The sequence below is a fragment of the Poromitra crassiceps genome (genome assembly GCF_964638095.1).
Source record: "Poromitra crassiceps genome assembly, chromosome: 21".
NCBI classification, from domain to species: Eukaryota; Metazoa; Chordata; class Actinopteri; order Beryciformes; family Melamphaidae; genus Poromitra; species Poromitra crassiceps.
This window is the reverse complement of record NC_139638.1, coordinates 8,934,241-8,959,694: the sequence shown is the minus strand read 5'-3', so window position 1 is coordinate 8,959,694 and position 25,454 is coordinate 8,934,241. Positions and strand designations below refer to the sequence as shown.

Sequence of the window (25,454 nt, the reverse complement as noted above, 5' to 3'; positions counted from 1 at the left end):
TGGTTCATTGGATTTATTATGATGCTGTATAAGCACAATATGTCCTTTTTGGGGTAAATTGCAATACTTATGTTGTTGGTGGTAGGTTTCTTGTGGCAGCCTGCTATGGCTGAATGAAGCTAGGACATTTAAAGAGAAATATAACTTGGAGACTACAACCCAGTATCTCAAGCTCACACACACACGCACGCACGCACGCACGCACACACACACACACACACACACACACACACACACACACACACACACACACACACACACACACCTCTACCCTCCCACCCATGCCTACCTTAGCACACAAACTAACCAAACTGTACAGTTCAAATGCCTGAGAATGCACATAGATCCAGGGTAGAAATAGCTTCTTTAGTCGCATAGATATCAACTGTAAAGTGTCTTTAGTACCGTGCAATGTTTCCTACTTTAAATTCACATCCATGTTTTGATGAAGCTGCTGGAGGAGGCGGGGCTGGAAGCTGTGATGGGCAAAGCTGAGACCAGCGACAAGGTGTCTTCTCCGTTCCCCGCACACGAAGAGAAGAAACCCTCTCTCAGCCTGGAGGAGCTGGAGGCGAAACAAGGTAATGTCATCAACACCACTGTAACCAAATCAAAGAACCACAACACAAGAGAACTTCATATCCCTTTGATTTGTTCAACGTCTGCCGTTGCTCCATATTTTAGGAATATTGCTGCGGTGCTTGAGATGAGGTAGCTAAGTGACGGGGTGGAAATAGATACAACTTAATTATGTAGATTCCTTTGTTGTTTTTCCCCTGTGTAAAAGGACCAGGACAAAACAACAGTCATAAATAAAGGTATAATTCGTGTTAAAAAGTCTTTCTCTTTCCGTCTCATTCTGGTTATGTGGTCAGACTACTGTCTGCCTGGTGTTTTGCAGTTTGTCCGTGTGGTCAGACTACTGTCTGCGTGGTTAACAGCATCCTCTCTCCCTGCCTGCCATCACAGCTACTTCATCTGCATACATGTGCTATAATTAGATGCTTCATCTGCATACATGTGCTATAATTAGATGCTTCATCTGCATACATGTGCTATAATTAGATGCTTCATCTGCATACATGTGCTATAATTAGATGCTTTGTCTCAGAATCAGCAAATAACAATGAATGCTTACAGGACATCTATCCATACATGTACACATACCCATCACATGATCTCTCTCTCTCTCTCTCTCTCTCTCTCTCTCTCTGGAAGACTGGAAAAGATGGGCAGACAGACACTTAAACCAAACATGCTAGCTTCCTATATTAAAGCTGCAATAAGTTCCATATCTCAATATCGCAAATACAGTACTGTGCAAAAGTGTGTGTGTATATATATATACAGTATATATATATATATATATATATTATATATATATATCATGGCTGACTGCTGTGTGTTAAGTCAGTGTAGTTCATGAAGGGGGGCTGACTGCTGCGTGTCTCGACGTCCAGACGAACAGAGCAAAAGTGCAATGATCTCCCCGAGAGCAAAGAGACAGCTGGGACAGGACGGAAAGGACGGACAGACACTTAAGACAAATGTGTAACTTTAGTGTCTCAAAGGGGCTGCTGACAGGGCCCGTTTAGGTTGAGTGGAACCAAGCAGGTCTGTAATGGCTTCTCTCTGAGCTGAGAGACAGCAGGTCTGTAATGGCTTCTCTCTGAGCTGAGAGACAGCTGGAGAAAGAGGCTGGAGAAGCCTAATGAGGAGCTGAATGAATGCTCTTTGCTGTAAGGCAGAGTGGCTGTCAGTCCGCAGGCCGCCATTGATTAGATAGCAGAGGAATCAATGGCAGACGGCCCAAAGCTAATCTGTATTGGCAAACAAACCACACACACACTAAAGGCCTTTTCCCACCAGAGACATGTACGTGAAGCTTACAGCCTACATACATTTCCCCCAATGGATGACGTGCATGTCTGGAATTATAGAGGTGGTCGCGGATTTTGGAGAAATACGCCTATTTCACGGTCACATGCCACCCAAATCAGCCATTTTGTGTCTAAAGGCAGGAAGTAAAACAGGTGCAAGTAAGACATTAAGAGCCCCGGGACTGGACCCATTCAGATGCTTCCAGGCTTGCACCTGTTTTAGTTCCTGCCTTTAGACTAGGGGTGTCAAAAATAATCCATTATAAGATGCATCGCGATGCGGACCTGCACGATTCTGCATCGATTCACAAATGTCAAAAATCGATTTTTTTTATTTTTTATTTTTTTTAAATAATCAAATAAAATATAATGGAAGTACTACATGCAGTTGTTTATTTTAATTATGGATCATAATACAATGTAATTCCAAATGCACTTTTATTTTAAAAGTAGCCACACAGTGAGAAAAAAGAAAGTGAGAAAAAATAAATCATGTATTGCGGAAAAAAGTGATGCATCGATTTAAGATGCATCGAGATGCATCGATAATTGTAATCGAATCGTAGCCCTCTGAATCGTAATCGAATCGTGAGGCCAGTGAAGACTCACAGCCCTACTTTAGACACAAAATGGCTGATTTGGGTGGCATGTGAAATAGGCTAATTGCCTGTATATCTTTTTTGTTTGATATGCTAATTCAATTAAATGTAGTGATAGAGAATGTAGCGACTTCATATAGAGATAAGCCCAGCGTCCATGTTTGGAAAGTACTTTGAAACTTCTAGTGTCTCATAATGTTGCGTTATTATTTCATAGCGTGTTCAGTACACGAGTCACAACATACATATGGGTGTTTTGGGGCTGTTGGAATGTGTATTTTTGGTGACTGAACAATTCAATGAATGACAGCAACATGAGGTCGCTGTGGCTTCAGATGCTGGTTGCATTGGCAGCACAGACTAAGGCCGTGTGTCCATCTAGATCGGGGGGTGGGCAACTATTTTTCATGGGGGGCCACATGAGAAACCCAGATTGTTGCCGGGGGCCGAACAAATATTGTCATGCCGTAACCCATGGATGGGCAACTTTGATGATAGAGAGGGCCACACAAAAAATCCTCGTTACCAGATTTTGCTGAGGGCTGAACGGCGCCAGCGTGAAAAATTTGGGGCATTTGAAGCCAGGTTTAGAGGAATAACTCACTTTTTAATTAACAGTTGTGATGTCATCATTCGGTCTTAACCACCAATATTTGATCCTTTTCTCACTCACTCCTATGTCACCACCTGCTCTCCCTGCAGGGCTTGAAATTAACTTTTTTGACCACCTGCCATAATATGGCTGCTAGATTTTAAAGTTACCAGCCAATTAGAATTTCCACTAGCCCAAATGTTTTTCTTGAAATAAACCAGAATATGAGTGGGTTAATTTAAGCATAAGTATCAGTAAGTGGCCCGGGATTCTCAAAGCCTGTGTTGAGGGTCACACAAGAACTAAAAAGCACTCTTGAAGCTAAATAAATCCAAAACCAACAAGATAATTATTTAAATTTCTACTTCAATGTAGAACAGTCATTTCTTACACATTAGATTACTTTTAGCCTTTTAGCCATAAAGATTATTGAAAGATATTCCATATTCCAGACTGAAATGCTATAACAGAAGTGGAGTATTGGCCAGAATGACATGAACATTTGGAAACTTATTTAGCGGGTATCTTGCATGTTTCCTTCAGATGCATTGTAAATTTATTATTATTTTTTTTTTTTTTGCAATTCCATCGTGGGCCACACAGGAGGCGCCGGCGGGCCGTACGCAGGCCACGGGCCGTATTTTGCCCATGTGTGATCTAGCGTCTTTTTCTGACAGTTAAACACTGGAAGTACGCGGGGAAGCGCTGATCTCAGTGCACAATATACAAGGAAACAGTCTGAAACTAACGTTACTTCAGTGCGGTAGTAGCTTGATAGCTGACAACTAACATTAGCAAACAACACACATACAGTGATTTAGCTCAACACTCACCAGAAATATTAAGTGTCTAGCCAATCTGCTCCCACAATTGAGCCTTTCTGTTTCTGTTGCGATAGTTTCTCCATATGATTAGTTGCCAGAAAAGGAGCACCCGACACCAGCGTCTTTCTGAAAAGTTCAAATATTTTCAGCTGGGAGTCGGGCGCACCAAAACGCCGGAGCGCTGTGAAAATAGACGCTGGACGCAGCGCACTTTCTCTAGACGTCCGTGTGCGCCCGCATACGCTCGCTCCTCATTGGAAACAACTGAAAAAAGACGCCGGAGCTGATGAAAAGACGCTAGATGGACACAGGCCCTCAAGCTGTGTTCACACCGAGATATTTATTTTTCTCTCTGTCGCTCGATTCAACCCTTTGGAATCGCTCTGTCGCTCTGTTTAAATCGCTCGTCAACAGGCACAAGAATTGATTAATCTGGGGGCTATAACGTTACGCAATGTCATGATGTTTGTCCACTACGAGCCACCGTAGTTGTTTACAAGCTAAGCCTATCAGCGTGCTCCTAACGTGAGCTCCATACCGGTAGTACAGACTTCACTTCATGTCAGCTGTCAGCCTGTCAATGCGGTTTGTTGCCACACAATAAACCAGCCGTTTGTTCCAAGCCAGTGTGATCCTTGACTCGCTCTCACACGGCAGCCAATCAGCGTTGAACAGCGAGCGACTGATGCCAGTGAAATTTCGCTCGAGTTGGAATATTTAATCTCGGGCGACGAGCGAATTTTCGCCCCCTATCGTTCTGTCTCTGTCGCTCGGACGCCCAGCGATTTTTCTCCCGGGGCGAATATACGCTCAATCGCTCGTTTGCATTGACTTTGTATGTAAATGCCAGCGAAAGACTTTAATAGGTCGGTGGTGTGAACGCACCTTAACAGTCCAGTGGGCAACACTGCTCTAAAATGGTGACGGCTTAAACCCCTATAAGAGCGCCCACACTCTATAATGTAGCAGCAGCAGCATCAGCAGCAGCAGCAGGACTCTACTACTCAAGTGTGAAATGAAGGATTTCACTCACAGCAGCTCAGGAAGTGTCAGGACTGCTAATTGGACTGATAGCTTTAACTCGGGACTCAATCAGGTGGGAGTCAAAATGTCTGCGTGTGAAATCTGTGGCCGGTGAGCGAGATCATTCCACTGGCTCTCTGCTGGGAGACCTGACACCACGTGCTGGAAGAAGATCCAGTGAGCAGGATCACTCCACTGGCTCTCTGCTGGGAGACCTGACACCACGTGCTGGAAGAAGATCCAGTGAGCAGGATCACTCCACTGGCTCTCTGCTGGGAGCCCTGACACCACGTGCTGGAAGAAGATCCAGTGAGCGGGATCACTCCACTGGCTCTCTGCTGGGAGCCCTGACACCACGTGCTGGAAGAAGATCCAGTGAGCAGGATCACTCCACTGGCTCTCTGCTGGGAGACCTGACACCACGTGCTGGAAGAAGATCCAGTGAGCGGGATCACTCCACTGGCTCTCTGCTGGGAGACCTGACACCACGTGCTGGAAGAAGATCCAGTGAGCAGGATCACTCCACTGGCTCTCTGCTGGGAGACCTGACACCACGTGCTGGAAGAAGATCCAGTGAGCGAGATCACTCCACTGGCTCTCTGCTGGGAGACCTGACACCACGTGCTGGAAGAAGACGGATTAAGTCGAGCTTCCGAAAAGTAGTGTGAATGCTAAATGGCACACGGTGTGTGGGGGGGAAATCCTGATTTGAATTATGATTTGGCATACAGTAAAGTGTCAACCTGTAAGACTAATCTGGCAATGTGCCGGCTGTGTTCACAAATAGCATTTAAGTATTGCAGCCTGTGGCACTTGTCGTTTGTTTCCCCCCCAAAAGAGGTGAGGAGGACGTGACTCAAGTCTAAAGTAGTGTGTGTGTGTGTGTGTGTGTGTGTCTGTTTTGTATATGTGGTGACTGTGGGACTCCATTCTTGTAATGTTACAACAGAAGCGATGCAGTCAGGTCAGGTGTAGTGGTGTTATACTGTGAAAGTGATGGGTGTCAGTTAGGGCTGGGTATTGGCAAGGATCTCACGATACGATACGTATCACGATACTTGGGTCACGATACGATTGTATCACGATATATTGCGATACATATTGCGATATATTGCGATATTCTACAGAATTTACTCAAAATTAAATAATAGAGCTAAAGATACAACACACTGTGTACCACCCAGGTAGTGTAATAATATGTACCGGTACATCACTTTATACTGATAAGTTAGTGGACAAATTTAGTCAAAACTACTGAGTGTTGAGTGTGACTGAACGCATCGATATGGGAAATATCGATACAGTATCGATTAGGGGTGGGAATCACCAGATGCAGAGGCCTGGCATGGCATGGCCTGCAATTTATTTTTTATTTTTTATATCGCGATACTTGGCGTCCAAGTATCGATACAGTATCGGGAAATAAAATATTGCGCTATATTGCCGTATCGATTATATTGCCCAGCCCTAGTGACAGTATGAGAGATGCAGGTGTATGTAGGGTCTGAACCAGACTTGGTGAAGGTGGATGGGTACAGACTGTCGTCGGGTACAGATGGATTTTGCTCCACTAGGACATTGTTGCTGGTGCTAGACTCAAATAGGATTTGCTTGGGCAGCCAGCCGATTTCTAACGCCCGGAGAGATAACCGTAGCCCGAGCGGTTGCATAACTTCAATGCCTTGTTTTCTCTCACGCATCCGTCCCTTCATTTTTCCACTTCTCATTGTCTCTCTTGCTCTCCTTACTTCACACTTTCTCCTGGCTCTCACGATGCTCTCTGTCCTCCTCACAGCAACACCACCTATCTCCATCCACACACAAGTCTCCTGTCGCGTCCAATTACCTGCCAGTAATTGACAGTAGCTGCCTTCCTCCCTTCATCCGTCCTCATCTCTCTCTCTCTTCCCGGTGGAGAAACTCAAGACTGAGACTGGAACACAGTTTGGGGGACTTGTGACTTGTGACTTGTTGTGAAGCGCTCGAAAAGATCCACAGCCTTCATCAAATGTGTTCCGTTAAAACAAAGGGGTGGTGGAGGGGAGCTCGAGAAAGTGCTTGAAAGTCTGAAAGATCTGGAGTTGATTTAAGCTGTTTTATGGCCGTTCTCTCTGAAGTAGGATTTTCACATTTTATTGCCTGAGGGGATATTTTCTTTTGTCTAATGAGAGAAAAACGGCAACTAAATTGCGATCCCTTGCTGCCATAGCAAACACAAGGCACTTAGAGTTGATACCTTGCTGCCATAGCAAACACAAGACACTTAGAGTTGATACCTTGCTGCCATAGCAAACACAAGACACTTAGAGTTGATACCTTGCTGCCATAGCAAACACAAGACACTTAGAGTTGATACCTTGCTGCCATAGCAAACACAAGGCACTTAGAGTTGATACCTTGCTGCCATAGCAAACACAAGACACTTAGAGTTGATACCTTGCTGCCATAGCAAACACAAGACACTTAGAGTTGATACCTTGCTGCCATAGCAAACACAAGACACTTAGAGTTGATACCTTGCTGCCATAGCAAACACAAGGCACTTAGAGTTGATACCTTGCTGCCATAGCAAACACAAGACACTTAGAGTTGATACCTTGCTGCCATAGCAAACACAAGACACTTAGAGTTGATACCTTGCTGCCATAGCAAACACAAGACACTTAGAGTTGATACCTTGCTGCCATAGCAAACACAAGACACTTAGAGTTGATACCTTGCTGCCATAGCAAACACAAGACACTTAGAGTTGATACCTTGCTGCCATAGCAAACACAAGACACTTAGAGTTGATACCTTGCTGCCATAGCAAACACAAGACACTTAGAGTTGCCACAGTATTTGAAGCACAGTTATGATTTTCTTTATAGACATACTGTACTACATGCTGACAGAGAGAGAGAGACATAAAGTGAGACAGGTAGAGGTAGAGAAACAAGCTAGCTACTCATTTTTTTTAATCTCTTCTCGTCTGCTTTCCTCTGACGTTCCTCGTTCATCTTTTCCACCCCCACTGTCCATCAGCCGTCTCTATCTCCGCTCTTCCACCCACGTGCCCCCCCCCCCCTCCTCTGCTTCTCATTGTGCTAATGTATACTTAGTCCTGCAGGAAGTTAGCTTCTACGAGAAACTTAGTCAGTCCTCCTCACCATTTAGAGCGGCAATAAAGTCACACCTCAGAAACTTAGTCAGACCTCACCGGTTACACCAGAAACTTTTCTTGCATATTATCTGCCACAATTCAGGAAACATGATTTAAATTAAGAAATAACTGCCCGAAAGGAAACAAAATTATATTGGAAATTATGGAGGTTGCATTTGGTTGTTAACTCATTGAGTGCCAATGACGTCGATCGGCGTTAAATCAAATAGTAACGTAGAGTGCCAATGACGTCGAACAACGTCAAATGCGTTTTTTGACGGTGGGACGTGGATCAAAGCCTCATGCATCTCCTGTAAAAATATTGGAGCTATTGAAGGTGTATAACCTATTTTACGGACCCATTAGGTGGCGACAGTGCTCTCCAGATTAGAGAAAGTTGAGGAAAAACAGCAGAAAAAGCCGTGATGTAAGAGAAACCGATGCATGAGCCTGAGCGGCACAGATTGCTCTGGCTGGAGCTAACGTTAGCTGCGAACAGCAGCCAATTCGCTCCCACAAATGAGCCCCTCTGTCTCTGCTGCATAGTTTCTCCACACGATTAGCCGCCAGAAAAGAAAACCAAAGCCAAACCATTCTCATGAGAATGGTTTGGCGTGGATCCGCAGGCAGCAGAGCCTGCCATAGCAGGCAGCAGAGACTCGCCTGACACACGCAGCAGAGGGAGCAGAGCCACCAGAGACACTCCCACGGAGGAGGAGTTTGGAGTTGAGTGGGGTGGGGGTGCTGTTTATTGAAGGAAATTACTGTTCAGATGTTTCAGGTCAGAAAATATTAGCTTCAGAGTCAGTGATTTGCTTGAAATGCTTCATTTCACAAAAGGCTCATTATCTCAGCTTCTAGACGGAAACGTCTGTTTTTGGTGAAATCAACCTATCTTCTCCGGCTGATAACTAAAGAACGGAAAATGATATCAATAAACTTTTTTTTGCTGATGATAGAAGAGAGTCTCATCGTTCTTTGTGCGTGTTCAGTGTTTACATAGTAATATCACACAATATTCTGTGGGCCTCGAGAAATCACTGAAAACGCTCTGAAACTCTGGCACTGGGAGCATCCGTTTTCCAAAAGTGGCTGGCACTCAATGAGTTAAAGCAACTACGAGCAACATTTTTGTTTGTTATGAAACAGTCTAAATGTAATAGTGATGCCTCACCTATAACCTATGTTCGCTCTGCCTAGCAACAGACCCTAAACAAGAAGAACGGCTTTCCTTGCTACTTCCAGGGGCTTTCTACTCTCGCGAACATCTCTCGTTATATTGTTTGTTTGGAAGTAATTTTGTGGTTATGCTGCCGTAAAGCGTTTCGTTTAACACATTGACTGCCAGCCGTTTTTTTCTTGCTGTAGGTAGCTTCTGCCAAGCCGTTTTTTGAGGATTGTGGCTCATTTTACAGGAGCCGAGAATTATTTTCTGCTTGGAGTTTGTGAACATACAATATCTCAAAAGTACTAATAGAATGTGTACTTTCTCTGTCTAAAAGAGTTAGTTTGTAGAGTTAGTAGTTATGTAAGCATTAGCAGTTGAATACAGCATGGTTTTAGCGTCAGAAAGAATATTCAGAGATAAACAGCTTTTTGTGAAATTCGATAGAACTGTCACTTTAACCATTCATTTTTGGCTCTCTCTCTCTCTCTCTCTCCCTCCCCCTCTCGCTCTCTCTCTCTCTCTCTCTCTCTCCCCCTCGCTCTCCCTCCCTCTCTCTCTCTCTCTCTCTCTCTCTCCCTCCCTCTCGCTCTCCCTCCCTCTCTCTCTCTCTCCCTCCCTCTCGGGAGGGAGACGCACTAGGTTTAATCCTAGTGAGAGGGGGAGAGGGAGAGAGAGAGAGAGAGAGAGAGAGGGAGGGAGGGAGAGAGAGAGAGCGAGAGAGAGAGAGAGAGAGAGAGAGAGAGAGAGGGAGAGAGCGAGAGGCAGAGTTGCTTCAACTCCTCCCTCTTCTTGCCTGCAGCGGCCGTCACAGTCTCAGTGCTTTTGCTGCTGTCCTGTGCCTGTCGATCTGCACGGCTGCTGTTTGAGGAAGTCGGCATGGACTCGCTTGCTTCTTGGAGTTTTGGTTGAGAGAAGCTTTTGCGATTCTGGTCATATTTATGCTGCGTGTTTCAAAGTGTGTTCCACCTGTAATGTATTATGTAAATTTGCAATCCCGTATCGCCAGCAATCAGCGCGAAAATAAAAGCGCCTTCGCCAATCCACCTTCATGAGAATGGCTTCAGTCACACTGCTTTTTGCTTGCCTTCCTCCTTCCTTGTCGCCACTTAGTGGGTCGGTGGAATGGGTTGTACACGTTGTACACGTCCAATACCTATATAAGAGATGTAAAAGGCTTAGATGCACAACCTACCGTCAAAAAAAAAAAATCGATTTTTTTGACGAGTACACTCGTCGCTGGCAGTTAACAGCTGGATTGTGTTTGACGAGTACACTCGTCGCTGGCAATCAAGGTGTTAACTTTCGCGTCTTTCCGTCCCGGAGAGAGACTCTATAAACAACAAGAGAGCACTCACTGATTCACTCAGCTTTGGTATCATCTGCTGTTACAGGTAAGATGTGAGGCATCACTATTAACTTCAGACTGTTTCATAACAAGCCAACATGTTGCTCATTGTTGCTTTAAAGGAACTGTAAACATTTATGCAGACATTCATTTATTTTGACAGTTTTTGAGAGTTGATTCCAATAATTGTGGACCTGTGATGTCATTTGTGCATGAATGACCTCACTGGTCCACAACTTAACTAAATGAATGCCTGTAAAAAATGTTTTTGGATATGCTTCTGATTTTAATGATACAAAGCTGATTGAAAATTGGCGGAGTGTTCCTTTAACACACAATAAAAACACAATATAACCATGGAAAATGTTAAAAGACATAACATAAAAGCACAATAAAAGTACACCTCGGCACAACAGCTACGATAGAGAAAAAAGCATGAGCCACCGGCCTTCGAGAGCTTGAAAGTTGATAAAATCAGAAAGTGAGTTTATTTTATTTTTTTCTGTTTTTTGTGTGGGGTTCCTATCTGGAGGAAACCCCAGGGGAGCACGGGGAGAACATGCAAACTCTGCACAGAAAGGCCCTTTTGACAAGCCCACCTGGGCAGTGGGCACTGGGGACGCGCCCATAGCGTCCCAGGCGGGAATCGAACCCAGGACCTTCTTGCTGTGAGGCGACAGCTCTACCACTGCGCCCCCGTACCATATATATACACTGTATTTTTTTTTTTTTTTCCCAATGTCTTGGGCTGGTATCTTTGTCATCATATCTCAAAGCAGAACACAAGAAGCATAGAATATATACTTTAGTCATGTCCCAGGGGAAATCACAGGTTGTCTTTGTAAATACTTCCTGATGTAGTCTCTCAATCCCCTAGAGCAGTCTTACTTTTGCTCTCTTCATCATTTTATACACTATAGTAAGTAAGTTATTTTGTTTTTCTAACGTCTCATGCTCCAAAAGGTGTCCAGCCTGCATGGCCACAAGATGCCACAATCATAGCATACAGGAGCAATATCATAAGAGAAATAACAGAATATTATACAGCTCCAAACATGGCAGACAATATCAAATCATCAAATGTGAGCACATTTGCAGGGATACTCAACTTGCTTTGCCCGGGGGCCACTTTCGTGAAATGATAGAAGGCCAGGGGCCAGTTAATAAACAAACAATATGCATTTTTCTGTAGCGGATTGTAGGTTTTTGGGGTGTCAGCCGGAGTTTAGTCTGACAACGTTGTGCACACTGGATAGTTAGTTAGGTAAAGTTAGTTACCGTAGGTTAAGTACATACATAAGTGCCTGGGTAGCAAGCAGACGGCGGTATTTGACAATTTAGCAGCTAAATCATAGATTATTGAAAGATATTCCATATTCCAGACTGAAATGCTATAACAGAAGTGGAGTATTGGCCAGAATGACATGAACATTTGGACACTTATTCAGCGGGTATCTTGCATGTTGCATTCAGGTGCACTGTAAAAAAAAAAAGTGGCCCGCGAGCCACAAGTTGAGTATCACTGACATTTGTCAAACCTCTCTCTCCTATCTCTCCCCCCTCTGCCCCGCTCACTCTATCTCTCCCCCCTCCGCCCTGCTACTTCTACCTCTCCCCCCTCTGCTCTGCTCCTTCTATCTCCACCCTGCTCCTTCTAGCCAAGCAGAGGCTGGAGGATCGTCTGGCTGCTGCAGCCAGGGAGAAGCTGGCCCAGGCCTCCAAGGAGTCCAAGGAGAAACAGCTGCAGGCAGAGAGGAAGAGGAAGGCGGCGCTCTTCCTCCAGACCCTCCGCACCCCCCTCACCGGAGAGCCAGAGGCCAAGAGGGCTGAGCTGGACCCGCCCGCACAACTTCAGGTGGGTGGATGGGTGCTTAGAGGTGGGCGGGTGTCTGCGTGTGCCTGTATGTTTAACTGGTGCTCAACCCAGAGCGTTGGCCAAGTCACATTTGCTAAAGTCATAAGTACGTCACAACTCAGTTTAAATATAGGATAAATATAGGATATGTGAGGGATAATGTACAGCGAGCCGGTCAGCATTGGAAAATAACAGCCCGACAGAGGGATCAGGCACCAACGTTTTGAGGTGGTGAAAAGCAAAACTTTTGTTTTAGGATTGTTTTTTCATAGAGCTGCTCTCACTATTTTCAATATAAACAATATTACCGATGTGGAATAGAAAAAACTGATGCCAATTGGTGATCAATAATAAAGGTTCCATCATCTCACATTTGCACACAGAAAAATGATGTTGGCTAATGTTAGCTGCATGCCACAACGTACGTATTTTGTATAGCCCTTTTCACTGTGTACAAACAACAATGTAAAACTATATCAAAACAAACAAAACAAGGGGTCGATCAATAAACAAACAAGGCACAAAAGGCAGAAAATACAGAAAGATGGGGCAGGAAGGAGAAAGTCTGACATCTTTGCTGCGTTCGTTTATGGGAGGAGCTGACAAGAGGCAAACCTCCGACCTACGTGCGTTCGAGGTTCAGGCTTCAAGTCGCGAAACCATGGATGCTAATAGCCATTAGCTGTCTAAGCTAACAGCTAATAACAACATTAACGTTGAGTTGTATGGGTTTAACCGACTATTGGTTTGGTATGCTGATTGGTCTGAAAGCTTACTATTAGGGGTGTCACGATACACTCAGTTCACGATACGATACGTATCACGATACTGGGTTCACGATAACGATACGATACGATACGATTTTAACAATATTTTTTTAAACTTGAATAATGACAATATATGACTGGAAAAGTAGTATTTTATTTGAAATGCACAAATACAAAACATGCTGTTGTGGGAAATTGTTATTACAATAACAACTAGAAAAAACATGAGATTGGAGATAAGGCTTATCTTGAAATAGAATGAGTTACACCGTCACATAGATTTACTTTGAACTAAAAGGTTTCTCAGCAGTATAAATTCTCATTATGCATCTTCAGTTTTTCTTCAAACTCAAACAACAAGACTTTTCTTAGTCTATTTTTTATGCATCTTCAGTTTTTCCTGTCAAGTAAACAGTTTTGCCAGAAACTCAATTGAATGGTTTCTCTCCTGTATAACTTCTCATGTGTCTCTTCAGAGACTTGTTCAACTGATCTACTTTCCACACATTGAACTTCAACAAACAAAGACGTTTCTTTGTCTATTTTTGAAAAAAAAAAAAAAAAAAAAAATTCACGATATGAGATTTCATCTCAACGATACATATCGTGACGTTTTACTATCGCGAAATTTCGTGGGACGATATATTGTGACACCCCTACTTACTATTGTTGAAAAGAAAAGAAAAGTTGTCAAAAATGTGTTTTAAATTCTTACAATCGTGGGCGCCATGTTGAAATGACATAAAAAAAAAGCTGAGGGTTGAAAAATCATACCCAAGTTAGGAAAGGTAGGAACTCCCAGTTAACTTGGCGTTTTATTCGATTTTTGCTAGTAGCAACAAGTGGCAATTTGACACTTGCCAGTTCTAAACGAATGCAGCGTTTGAACAGGTGGGTTTTGAGAGATCAGGTGAGTGTGGACCAGCGGTGGAGAAGAAGGCCCTGTCACCCCCAGCTTCTGTTCTTCTTGGTTCTTGTGATGTGGGTCCAGGCAGGTTTGCATCCGCAGATCTGAGGGTACAGGAGGGAGCGTGCCAGTGGAGATGTAAGACGAGGACAGACTGTGGAGGACTTTGTCGGTGATGAACAGCACTGTATTTGTTGTTGAATTGGCAGCCAGTGGAGGTTTTGGAGGACAGGGGAGATTTGGTCTCTCCTGCGGGCGGGAGGGAGGGAGTGAGTTATATGAAGAGAGAGACTTCTGAATCTAGTGTAATTTATGGAGGATTTGTGATGGTGAGCCATAAAGAACGCTATTGCAGTAGTCGGCCCTTGAGGTGATGTATGCTTGAAAGAGTGTGTTTCGCCGGCTGGCGATGACGGAGCTGGATGTGGAGGGAGACGAGCTGGATGTGGAGGGAGACGAGCTGGATGTGGAGGGAGACGAGCTGGATGTGGAGGGAGACGAGCTGGATGTGGAGGGAGACGAGCTGGATGTGGAGGGAGACGAGCTGGATGTGGAGGGAGACGAGCTGGATGTGGAGGGAGACGAGCTGGATGTGGAGGGAGACGAGCTGGATGTGGAGGGAGACGAGCTGGATGTGGAGGGAGACGAGCTGGATGTGGAGGGAGACGAGCTGGATGTGGAGGGAGACGAGCTGGATGTGGAGGGAGACGAGCTGGATGTGGAGGAGACGAGCAAGGCTTTTTAGGTGAAAGAAAGCTGTTTTATAGGGATGCACCAATCCACATTTTTTCACTTCCGATCCGATTGCGATACCTGAATTTGGATATCTGCCGATACCAATATTTTTCTTGAATATACAGTATAGGCAAAGATTTGGCCAATTAAAGATTTTGTTTTTTTAAATATACCTTGCAAAAAGCAGACAAACTTAAGAAAATATACGAGGCAAAGAAGGATACTATTATACTGTACATGTACTGGAATTGAGAAAGAAGAAAAAAAATCCCCCGATTCCGATCCGATTCGTGAATTATGTCAGTATCGGCACCCGATACCGATATTGGATCGGATCGGTCCAACCCTAATGCACGATATATCGGCAGTCACATCTGTAGCGGTCCGATGAGTAAATGTTAATATCGGTTATCGGGGTCGGTCAAAATCTTCATATTGAGAGGAAACTATTGCGGTAAATCTATGATTTATCAGCTTTTTCAAATGTTTTGGAAATTAGATTACATTACATTACATTACGTCATTTGGCAGACGCTTTTATCCAAAGCGACTTACAATAACACACTTTTTGTCAGCAATAGAGCAATCAACTATGGAGCACAGTCTATGACAACTACAAATCCTGAAGGAACAGTGGTACGAGTTTTAGTTTAGGATTTTTTATTTTTATTTTTTTTTGAAAGAGAGAGAAAGAAGTTAGATCAAGAAGGGCCCAGGTGGAGCCTGGGACTTTACCTTTTCAAATTCACAGTTGTTTACATGTGTTTTTCAGTATGTTCAACATTTGATTATCGACATAGAAACTTGTTTTTCTATTGATCATATCGACATCCTGAGAGGTGACGTCACAATGTCACGTGACTGTTGAACTCTACAGAGGAAAAGTCAGTTTGTGTGTGTCTGTATTGATAGTGTTTGTGTGTGTATGTATTGATAGTGTTTGTGTGTGTCTGTATTGATAGTGTTTGTGTGTGTCTGTATTGATAGTGTTTGTGTGTGTCTGTATTGATAGTGTTTGTGTGTGTATGTATTGATAGTGTTTGTGTGTGTCTGTATTGATAGTGTTTGTGTGTGTCTGTATTGATAGTGTTTGTGTGTGTCTGTATTGATAGTGTTTGTGTGTGTCTGTATTGATAGTGTTTGTGTGTGTCTGTATTGATAGTGTTTGTGTGTGTCTGTATTGATAGTGTTTGTGTGTGTATGTATTGATAGTGTTTGTGTGTGTCTGTATTGATAGTGTTTGTGTGTGTCTGTATTGATAGTGTTTGTGTGTGTCTGTATTGATAGTGTTTGTGTGTGTCTGTATTGATAGTGTTTGTGTGTCTGTATTGATAGTGTTTGTGTGTCTGTATTGATAGTGTTTGTGTGTGTCTGTATTGATAGTGTTTGTGTGTGTCTGTATTGATAGTGTTTGTGTGTGTCTGTATTGATAGTGTTTGTGTGTGTCTGTATTGATAGTGTTTGTGTGTGTCTGTATTGATAGTGTTTGTGTCTGTATTGATAGTGTTTGTGTGTGTCTGTATTGATAGTGGTTTTCCCGCTTGTGTAACCATGCATTAAAATATGAAGACATGATGACTGTCTGGTTGCTAAGGGAACCACTTCATCTTCTTCAGTCTATCGAGAGACAAGCAGCACTTAATTGATGCATCTAATGCAGGTTCCCTGGAGCTCCTGTTGTGTGTTGGTGTGTTAGCACAGCGTACTGTATGTTTGTGTTGTGTGTTGGTGTGTTAGCACAGCGTACTGTATGTTTGTGTTGTGTGTTGGTGTGTTAGCACAGCGTACTGTATGTTTGAGGTCCACTCTGGAGAAGATTTGATTATCGGTGAGTCACTCGGACACACACTCAGACTCGCTCAGACACACACACACACACGCACACACACACACTCAGACTCGCTCAGACACACACTCTCACAAACACACACACACACGTGCGCGCTGTGTTCGTGGCTCACCACAGCCGAGTAAGTTGTTTTGAATGGATGCGGTGTACTAGGCACTGGTCTGCTGAGTTGGGACTGCTGCCTGGTTTACTTCTGCTGCTGCTATTTAGTCCTTAATAAGCCACAGCGCCTGACAGCTTATCTCTCTACACATTTTCATTAAAACACTAGTGCAGTGCCCCTTCGCTGCACACACACAGCGCTGTTCACTCGTTTATTCAAAGTTTATTAATATCGAATGTAGGGCTGTCACTTTTTATTCGAAATTCGAATTTAACTTTGAATGTGGGGGAGGAGGGCGTGTTCAAATGTATAATTGACCTGTTCGATTTTTTATTTTATTTTATTATTATTATTATTATTATTATTATTATTATTATTATTATTATTATTATTATTATTATTATTATTATTATTTTTTATAACCAAAATTAACCAACTGCTGCTTGCTGGTAATGTTAATCCCATGTCAGAAAAAGTCTCCAGATTTGTCCCTAACGTTAGTCTCTTCTGAGAAAGATTGTCTCCAGGAGGGTCTGAAAAGTTGTCTCGAGTTGGATGCAGCCAGGTTTGTGAGGCAGTGTTGTGACTGTGAGCGTCCAAGCTAACACAGCAGCGGAGAGGAGCTGACTGACTGGACCATGAGGACAGCTGAGGATTTTTTTTTTAATATCCTTTTAATATTTATATTATATTATATATATTTATACGATGTAACCGGCAGGCGCGGACTGCATAATCGGGCACGTCGGGCCGATGTCCGGTGGCCTGGCCTGCAAAAAAAAACAAAAAAAAAAAACAATTAATTACCGTAAATTCCGGACTATAAGACACACCGGTCTATAAGCCGCACCTTCAAAGGTGACTATTTTTTTCTTCTATAAGCCGCACCGGTCTATAAGCCGCGGGTGTTTTGATGTTTAATTACCATATTTAAGGCTTCGTGCACAGAGGGGATTGTCGGGAAAGAGAGGCTGTTTGGGGAAGCTCCCATTTATTAACATTTCAACAAAACAAAAGTCAGGTCACTAATCCCCAGACAAAATCACACATTGTGGTATTTTTTGTTTTTTTTACAGTGCACACAGTGTCCGCGGTGTGGTGAAAAGAGGGCAAGAGAGGAAATTAAAACAGAAGTGGATTTATAGTTAGAAAGAGTGCTAAAGAAGAGAGAATTCCGTTTTTTATTTTTTTATTTTAGTTACTCACAGTACTATTGACCAGTCCAACTCAAAAGATATTCGGCAGTTTCACTTTGAGCTCTTGTTCCGCCGCTGGGCACACAGTGTCCGCGGTGTGGTGAAAAGAGGGCAAGAGAGGAAATTAAAACAGAAGTGGATTTATAGTTAGAAAGAGTGCTAAAGATAGTCCGGTCTGGTTATGACGAGTCTCGCTGGGTACAGTACGCCAAAGCGATATCCATTGACTCGATGATGCTGTTGTATGTTGCGCGTTTCTGTTGCACCAACGCGGAGAGGTCCTGCCGACGAAAAAGCGCGTACCCTCCCAGGTGAGGGGCTTCTTCCCCGCAGCCTGGAGGATGAGTTGACGGTCGGGCCAGCGGAGTAGGCAGATGAAGATGGCCCTCGGTGGCAGGCCGGGGTCTGGACGTGGCCGAGGCGCCCGGTGTGCGGGAGAAAGGAGGAGGAGGAGAAACCGCCACCTCCACAGCCAGCCACCTCACACACCCCAACTGTTGAATAGTGCCCGGCTCGCATGCCTCTCGGTCGGCTGGCCGGACAATATGCACCCCGCTGCAGCAGCAGCTTCGGGAGGTTTTCTCACTGTGTTCGGGACTTCGGCTCTAACTCGGCCAGATGGCTGGACACGAGTGAAACTCTTCACGGTTGCATTATTTTCTTTAGTGAGTGAGTGGATGGACTTCTGCACGTTTTCAAACTTGTTTTCAAGCTGCTCAAAACCTCTGAGCGATGTCGGACTTAATCGATAGTGTTTCACGGAGTAAAAGTTTAGCCCAAGCGGTGTATCTCCAGCCTCCAGCAGGTGAGTCATTTCCTCATTCATGGCGTGATTGCTTCGTCTTTTTCTTTCTGCTTACCTGTGTTGTGTTATGTTATGTTATGTTATGTTGTTAAAAGAGGGCAAGAGAGGAAATTAAAACAGAAGTGGATTTATAGTTAGAAAGAGTGCTAAAAAAGAGATATTTTTTTTTTTTTTTTGGAAAAAATCCATAGATAAGACGCACCGTTATATAAGCCGCAGGGGGCAAAAAAGGCCAAAAAACGGGAAAAAAGCCGCGGCTTATAGTCCGGAATTTACGGTAACCAAAAAACTTTGAATATATTCGAACATTTTGCGGGCAATTAACTCATTGAGTGCCAGCCACTTTTGGAGAACGGACGCTCCCAGTGCCAGAGTTTCAGAGCTTTTTTCAGTGATTTCTCGAGGCCCACAGAATATTGTGTGATATTACTATGTAAACAATGAACACGCAAAAAGAACGATGAGACTCTTTTCTATCATCAGCAAAAACAGGTTTATTGATATCATTTTCCGTTCTTTAGTTATCAGCCGGAGAAGATAGCTTGATTTAACAAAAAACAGCAGTTTTTTTTCTAGAAGCTGAGATAATGGCCCTTTTGTGAAATTAAACATTTCAAACACATCACTGACTCTGAAGCTAATTTTCTGATGTAGTCACACCTCAAAAATAATTTCCTTCAATAAAACAGTGAAGGCCAGGGAATTTTGTTTGGCAGAATAATATTTTTAGCTGCAACCAGCAGCGCTGGCCCCTGCGTGCGCTGCTGGTTGCAGCTTCTTTGCTTTCTTGATTTGCTGCTGGTGGGCATCGGATATTCTGGCTTGCGTTTGCCAACCCTGTCCTGCTGCCTGGGTCTGTCTGGGTCAGTGTTGTGTGCTGCTCTGCGTGCCCCCCCGCCCCGCCCCGCCCCGCCCCGCCTCAACTGCACACTCCTCCTGTATGGGAGGTGGCTCTCTGCTGAATTTGCTCTGCACTGTGAAGGGTGCGCGACATCCAGATTTTTACAGCCTTCCGCGTGTGCTTGTCACCGGCTCCTATGCTTCCAGTTGAGAATAATAACTCCACGGCTGATCATGCGAATGGCCTGGGCTGTCGCAGCGGACATGGAGGAGCTCAATTGTGGGAGCAGATTGGCTGCTGCGGGCACATCTAACGTTAAAACGCTTCATGCATATCGATGCATATGGATGCGATGCGATTTCCGTTTCCCCAACGACTTATTCTCTGTTTTTCTCTGCCTTTCTGTTAACCTGGAGAGCACTGTCGCCACCTAAGGGTTCTGTAAAATAGGTTATAGACCTCCAATAGCTATAATATTTGTACAGGAGAGGCAGAAGGCTTTGATCGACGCCCCACCGTCAAAAAACGCAATTGACGAACATGTCCGTCCTTGGCACTCTACGTTACTATTTGAAATGACGAACATGTCCGTCCATGGCACTCAATGAGTTAAAGTTTGTTCGAACTTTATTTTGGGAAAAAGTGACAGCCCTAATCGAATGTGTCACGTGTCCAAATTACACCAAAACTGACACGGCACATCCTCTGGTCCCCAGCAACACACCCGCCAAGTAAGGTAGATCGAAACAGAGATTCTTTGCTTTATAGTATGATTAGGTATGTTTTATCTTTCACCTTAGCCTTGACTGAGTTGTACTATACATTAAATATATACCGGTAGGCATTCTTGTTACAGGAATGACATTGAAATAGATTTACATGAGCAAAGCAAATTGTACGTCTTAATCACAGCCTGCACATTTCAATCTGTTTCTGCAACGTGATTTTCTTTTTTGTATTTAGATCATGTGTATTTTGTGTCATATTGCCATTGTCTGGTGAGGTACGCGTCGTCGTGTACTGGGTTACCTGCACACTGCATCAGTGGAGAAAATCAAAGAAAACACGTGGTCCCACAAAAAATTATGAAGTCAGATATCTTAAAGTGAACACACACACACCCACACACACACACACACACACACACACACACACACACACACACATAATCACACACACACACACACACACACACACACACACTCTGCCGGGTTTCCTCATACATACTGTAACCTTTCTCTCCATGAACAGTCCTCTGATTTCTAAGCAGAGTGCTAGCTCGTCTCGTCGCTCTGTTCACACTCCCCATCAGCAGCCAGGGAATAGATGGCTTATCTCCTGCCTTTCTCCATTGGCTTAGCCTTTAGCTTAGCACCGGCTCTGCCTCTGCATCCCCTGTAGCTGCGCCTCACTTCCTCCGGGATGGGGTGCATTGTGCCGGCGCAAGTGCAGGTAGCTCTCTTCCCTCGAGTGAGCAACGTTTCTGCCACTCGCTTACATGAAAGAAAAGTCCATATCCATAGCATACACAGAAAACACACTAAACACTACAAATAATTTAAAACATGTGTTTGAGTGTTTTGCATGAACTCCTCAAATGAAAGCCTTCTCATATTTATTATTATTAATATTATATTATCATTATTTATTTATTTCCTCCAGTTTGTTTTAATGAGAACCTGATAGACCAGATTCCTATTTGATCCAAGTTGACAGCTTTGTTTGCATCCTGCACTTTCAACAGAGTTTAGAGAAATACTTTCAAAAGAAGACACAGCGTGATGAGGAAGGAGAAACGCTACAATGCAAGCTCAGTGATCAGAACATTGGCAGAGACTAATGTTGTTGTGCTAGGAGGACCAATAATGCAAACTTTGCTTTATTGAACTAAACTAAACTTTTTTTACCAACCTAAAGTAAACTTTTTTTTACCAACACCAGGGTCGCAGGTTCGCACCCATGTGTTACCTCCGGCTTGCTCGGGCGTCCATACAGGCACGATTGGCTGTGTTTGTGGGTGGGATTGATTGTATGTGTCCTGGTTGCTGCACTAGCGCCTCCTCTGGTCGGTCGGGGCACATGTTCGAGGTGGAAGGGAACTGGTGAGAATAGCGTGATCCTTCTACGTGCTACGTGCTGCCGGTGAAGCTCCCCGCTTTCAGGTGAAAAGAAGCATCTGGCATCATGCATCGGATGATGCATGATGCCATGTGTATATATATATATATATGTATATATATATATATACAGTATATTATATATATATATATACTCTTGGCTAGTGCTGATGATACCCGTTGGAGCATGCAATCACTGTCTGTGTGTATGTCACCTGCTTGCTGCTGTGGGTAGTAGGGGTGTCAAAAATAATCGATTATAAGATGCATCGCGATGCGGACGTGCACGATTCTGCATCGATTCACAAATGTCAAAAATCGATTATTAAAAAATCAAATAAAACATAATGGAAGTACATGCAGTTGTTTATTTTAATTATGGATCATAATACAATGCAATTCCAAATGCACTTTTATTTTAAAAGTAGCCACACAGTGAGAAAAAAGACAGTGAGAAAAAATAAATCATGTATTGCGAAAAAAAGTGATGCATCGATTGAAGATGCATCGAGATAATCGATAATCGAATCGAATCGTAACCCTCTGAATTGTAATCGAATCGAATCGTGAGGCCAGTGAAGATTCACAGCCCTAGTGGGTAGTGCTATGGCCAATTAATCGTCCATAATGACCTAATTCAAATATCCAGTACGGTACCGTCATTGTCTACTTGGGACCTCTGCTGGTACCCCTGCCAAATATGAATACTGTCAGGTTGATGGTGTCCAAGGAAATGTAAATAGAGATAATTAGATGGATAGTTGGATACATACATACATACTGTACATACATTACAGACATACATACAGACAGACAGACATACATTATGTAGGTTTGCTCATTTAGGTGCAGATGCAAAACAAACTAGAGGCAACCAACAAAATATTTAAATATATTTTGTTGTACTGTAAGTTGGATGCACATGTGGTTATTGTGTGAATCATTGTGTTCCAACATAAATCTGTTGATGTGAATGGTTACGCATGGTAATATGGTGACAGGAACTTCAATATCTCTCCACAAAATGCAACTTAAAAAGGGACATCGTATGCCCTTGGCAGCATATTAGGCTGCAGCTCTGCACCTCCCGGACGAGGAAATCAGTTTTGTCTTGAGAGGCTTTTTGGCAGAGCTGGTCTGGACTGTCCTCATCCATTACACAGCCTGCCTTTTAGATGGATCGATTATTTATGGTCCTTTTAGAGGAAAAGTGTTTCCACAGCCTGAACACATACAAACACTGAAAACAACATCACACAAATACAGAGACATGGAGGGCCACAGAGCCAGCCACTAAACAAGCAGAGGACGACACAGGAGATGAAAAGCATCAATACATCCCAAGAGTCCAAATCCATGATAGTAGAGGACACAGAGCTCTTTTTACAGATCAGGGATGTGTGTCTGTGTCCAGATGGGAGGAGGGTGAAGGATGAGTTTAGGGGTGGCCTGGGGGATCAGGGATGGGACCGATCCGATCCAATATCGGTATCGGGTGTTGATATTGGCACTAATTCACGAATCGGATCGGATCGGAATTGGGGATTTTTTTTTTTTTTTTTTTTTGCAATTCCAGCGCAGGCCGCACAGGGGGCGCTGGCCGTAATTTGCCCATGTATAATAGTATCCTTCATTGCCTTGTATATTTTCTTAATTTTGTCTGCTTTTTGCAAGGTATATTTTAAAAAAAAAAATCTTTAATTGGCCAAATCTTTGCCTATACTGTATATTCAAGAAAAATATCGGTATCGGCATAATATCGGTATCGGCAGATATCCAAATTCAGGTATCGGATCGGAAGTGAAAAAATGTGGATGGGTGCATCCCTAGGATGTGTGTCTGTGGTCAGATGGGAGGAGGGTGAAGATTGCTGCTACAGATGCAGCAATCTTCAATTGGTGCCTGGCCAGCCGGCTGCCAGCCAAGATCCTTGGCAGATTAAACAAAGATAAAACAGAAACTTAACTTAATATACTTAAACTTAAAGCAGCTACAGTACGAGCACGATTTTCGATTGTTATTAAACAGTCTAAATTTAATATCAATGCATCACATCTTACCTCTAATAGTAGACGAGACCAACGCAGAGTAGTCTCGCTTGAACCCCGAGTGAATCGGCCAGTGTTAGTCTGTCTGTGGCCAGGGCAGATCAGGAAGTGAAATGAAACGGTTTGCAGCAGCCACTTCGGCCATAACCACAAAATAACTTCCAAAAAACCTGTTAGGATATAACGAGAGATGTTCGCGAGAGTATGCATGGCGTTCTGCTTGTTTATGGTATGTTGCTAGGCAGCGCGAACGGGTGAAGGCAGGCAGCTGCGTTTCACTTCCGGGTTTCACTTCCGGGTTTATCCGGTCCGGCGGTAAGAAGAGAGAGAGAGAGAGAGCCCCCTGGTGACGCGAGTTTAGACAGACACAGACTTAAGAGAGCAATCTCCGATTCACACGGCTTTGGTCTCAGCTACTATTATAGGTAAGATGTGATGCATCAATATTGTAATTATACTGTTTAATAACAATCGAAAATCTTGCTCGTAGCTGCTTTAACTTAACAATAACATAATTCTTAATAAACAGTATTAGATATCATTAGTTTCAATAAAGAAGAATAAAAGCAGCGGTGTCTGTAAGTGAGTATTTTAGCTGAGCGAGTTTCCCTCTTGTGTTTGCTCCTGGCCCCTGAAGTTGCTTTCTTCTTCCAGTGTTAACCTCAAAAGGCCGTACAAAGAGATTTACACAGGCGCCGGGCGGGGAGATGATGCTGGCCTCTTACTGGACCGTGTTTTACTAGGAGATTAATTGCTATAAAGCCATAACCCCCGATCCCCCAACCCTCTGATCTGCCCTGTTCTGTTCCTCTCCTCTGCTTTGCTTCTCTGAACAAACATCTGAGTGATTGTTAAAATGCTTGGCCGTCCTCCTCACACGCATCCTTAGATGTTTCTTGGCCACACAGGCTGAAGGGGCTGTCAAGATGTTCATCCTCCCTGGTTAAAGCTGCATCGTAGCACTTCTTCATGGTCAAATATGTTCTTATTTTCAATCTAAACAACATGTTGGGCCGTTCAGCAGAGAAAATCCACCCATCAGTGCTGCACGAATAAAGGAGAAAATATTGTAGTAATCCTGGCTTATCTTAAGATGATCCTCTCTGTTCAGTTTTGTCCTGATGATGATGGTGATGGTGATGATGATGGTGATGCAGGTTATCTCTCTCTCTCTCTCTCCTCTCTGTGATGTATGATGTCTGACCTGAGCGCAGCAATAAAGCCATTTCCAAAGGCTCTTCTCCGTCATAATAAGCACGGAGCACAATCAGGGCAGGACTTTCAAGTGTAAATCAGATTGGGTGAAGGTGGTTTGATGTGGAGACTGCCTGTCCATGTGATGGATGTTGAGTGTCAGCGCCTTCTCGTGTGATGTGTGGTGAGCTGGCCTCTCACCTGTCGGGGCAGGTGGCAGACAGTGAGCGGGCTCCTCTGTCGGGGCAGGTGGCAGACAGTGAGCGGGCTCCTCTGTCGGGGCAGGTGGCAGACAGTGAGCGGGCTCCTCTGTCGGGGCAGGTGGCAGACAGTGAGCGGGCTCCTCTGTCGGGGCAGGTGGCAGACAGTGAGCGGGCCTCTCACCTGTCGGGGCAGGTGGCAGACAGTGAGCGGGCTCCTCTGTCGGGGCAGGTGGCAGACAGTGAGCGGGCTCCTCTGTCGGG

At 44.0% G+C, this 25,454-nt stretch overlaps 1 protein-coding gene across 3 annotated transcripts in view; it reads left to right on the top strand.

Moving 5' to 3' along the window:
• sfswap (splicing factor SWAP) overlaps positions 1-25,454 on the top strand; it is a 169,203-nt gene that overhangs the window by 83,006 nt on the left and 60,743 nt on the right. For all 3 annotated transcript variants that reach the window (XM_083657458.1, XM_083657456.1, XM_083657457.1), the window contains 2 exons: positions 452-581; positions 12,232-12,428. In XM_083657458.1, coding sequence (XP_083513584.1) covers positions 452-581; positions 12,232-12,428 — 327 coding nt within the window. The remainder of the gene's footprint in view (positions 1-451; positions 582-12,231; positions 12,429-25,454) is intronic.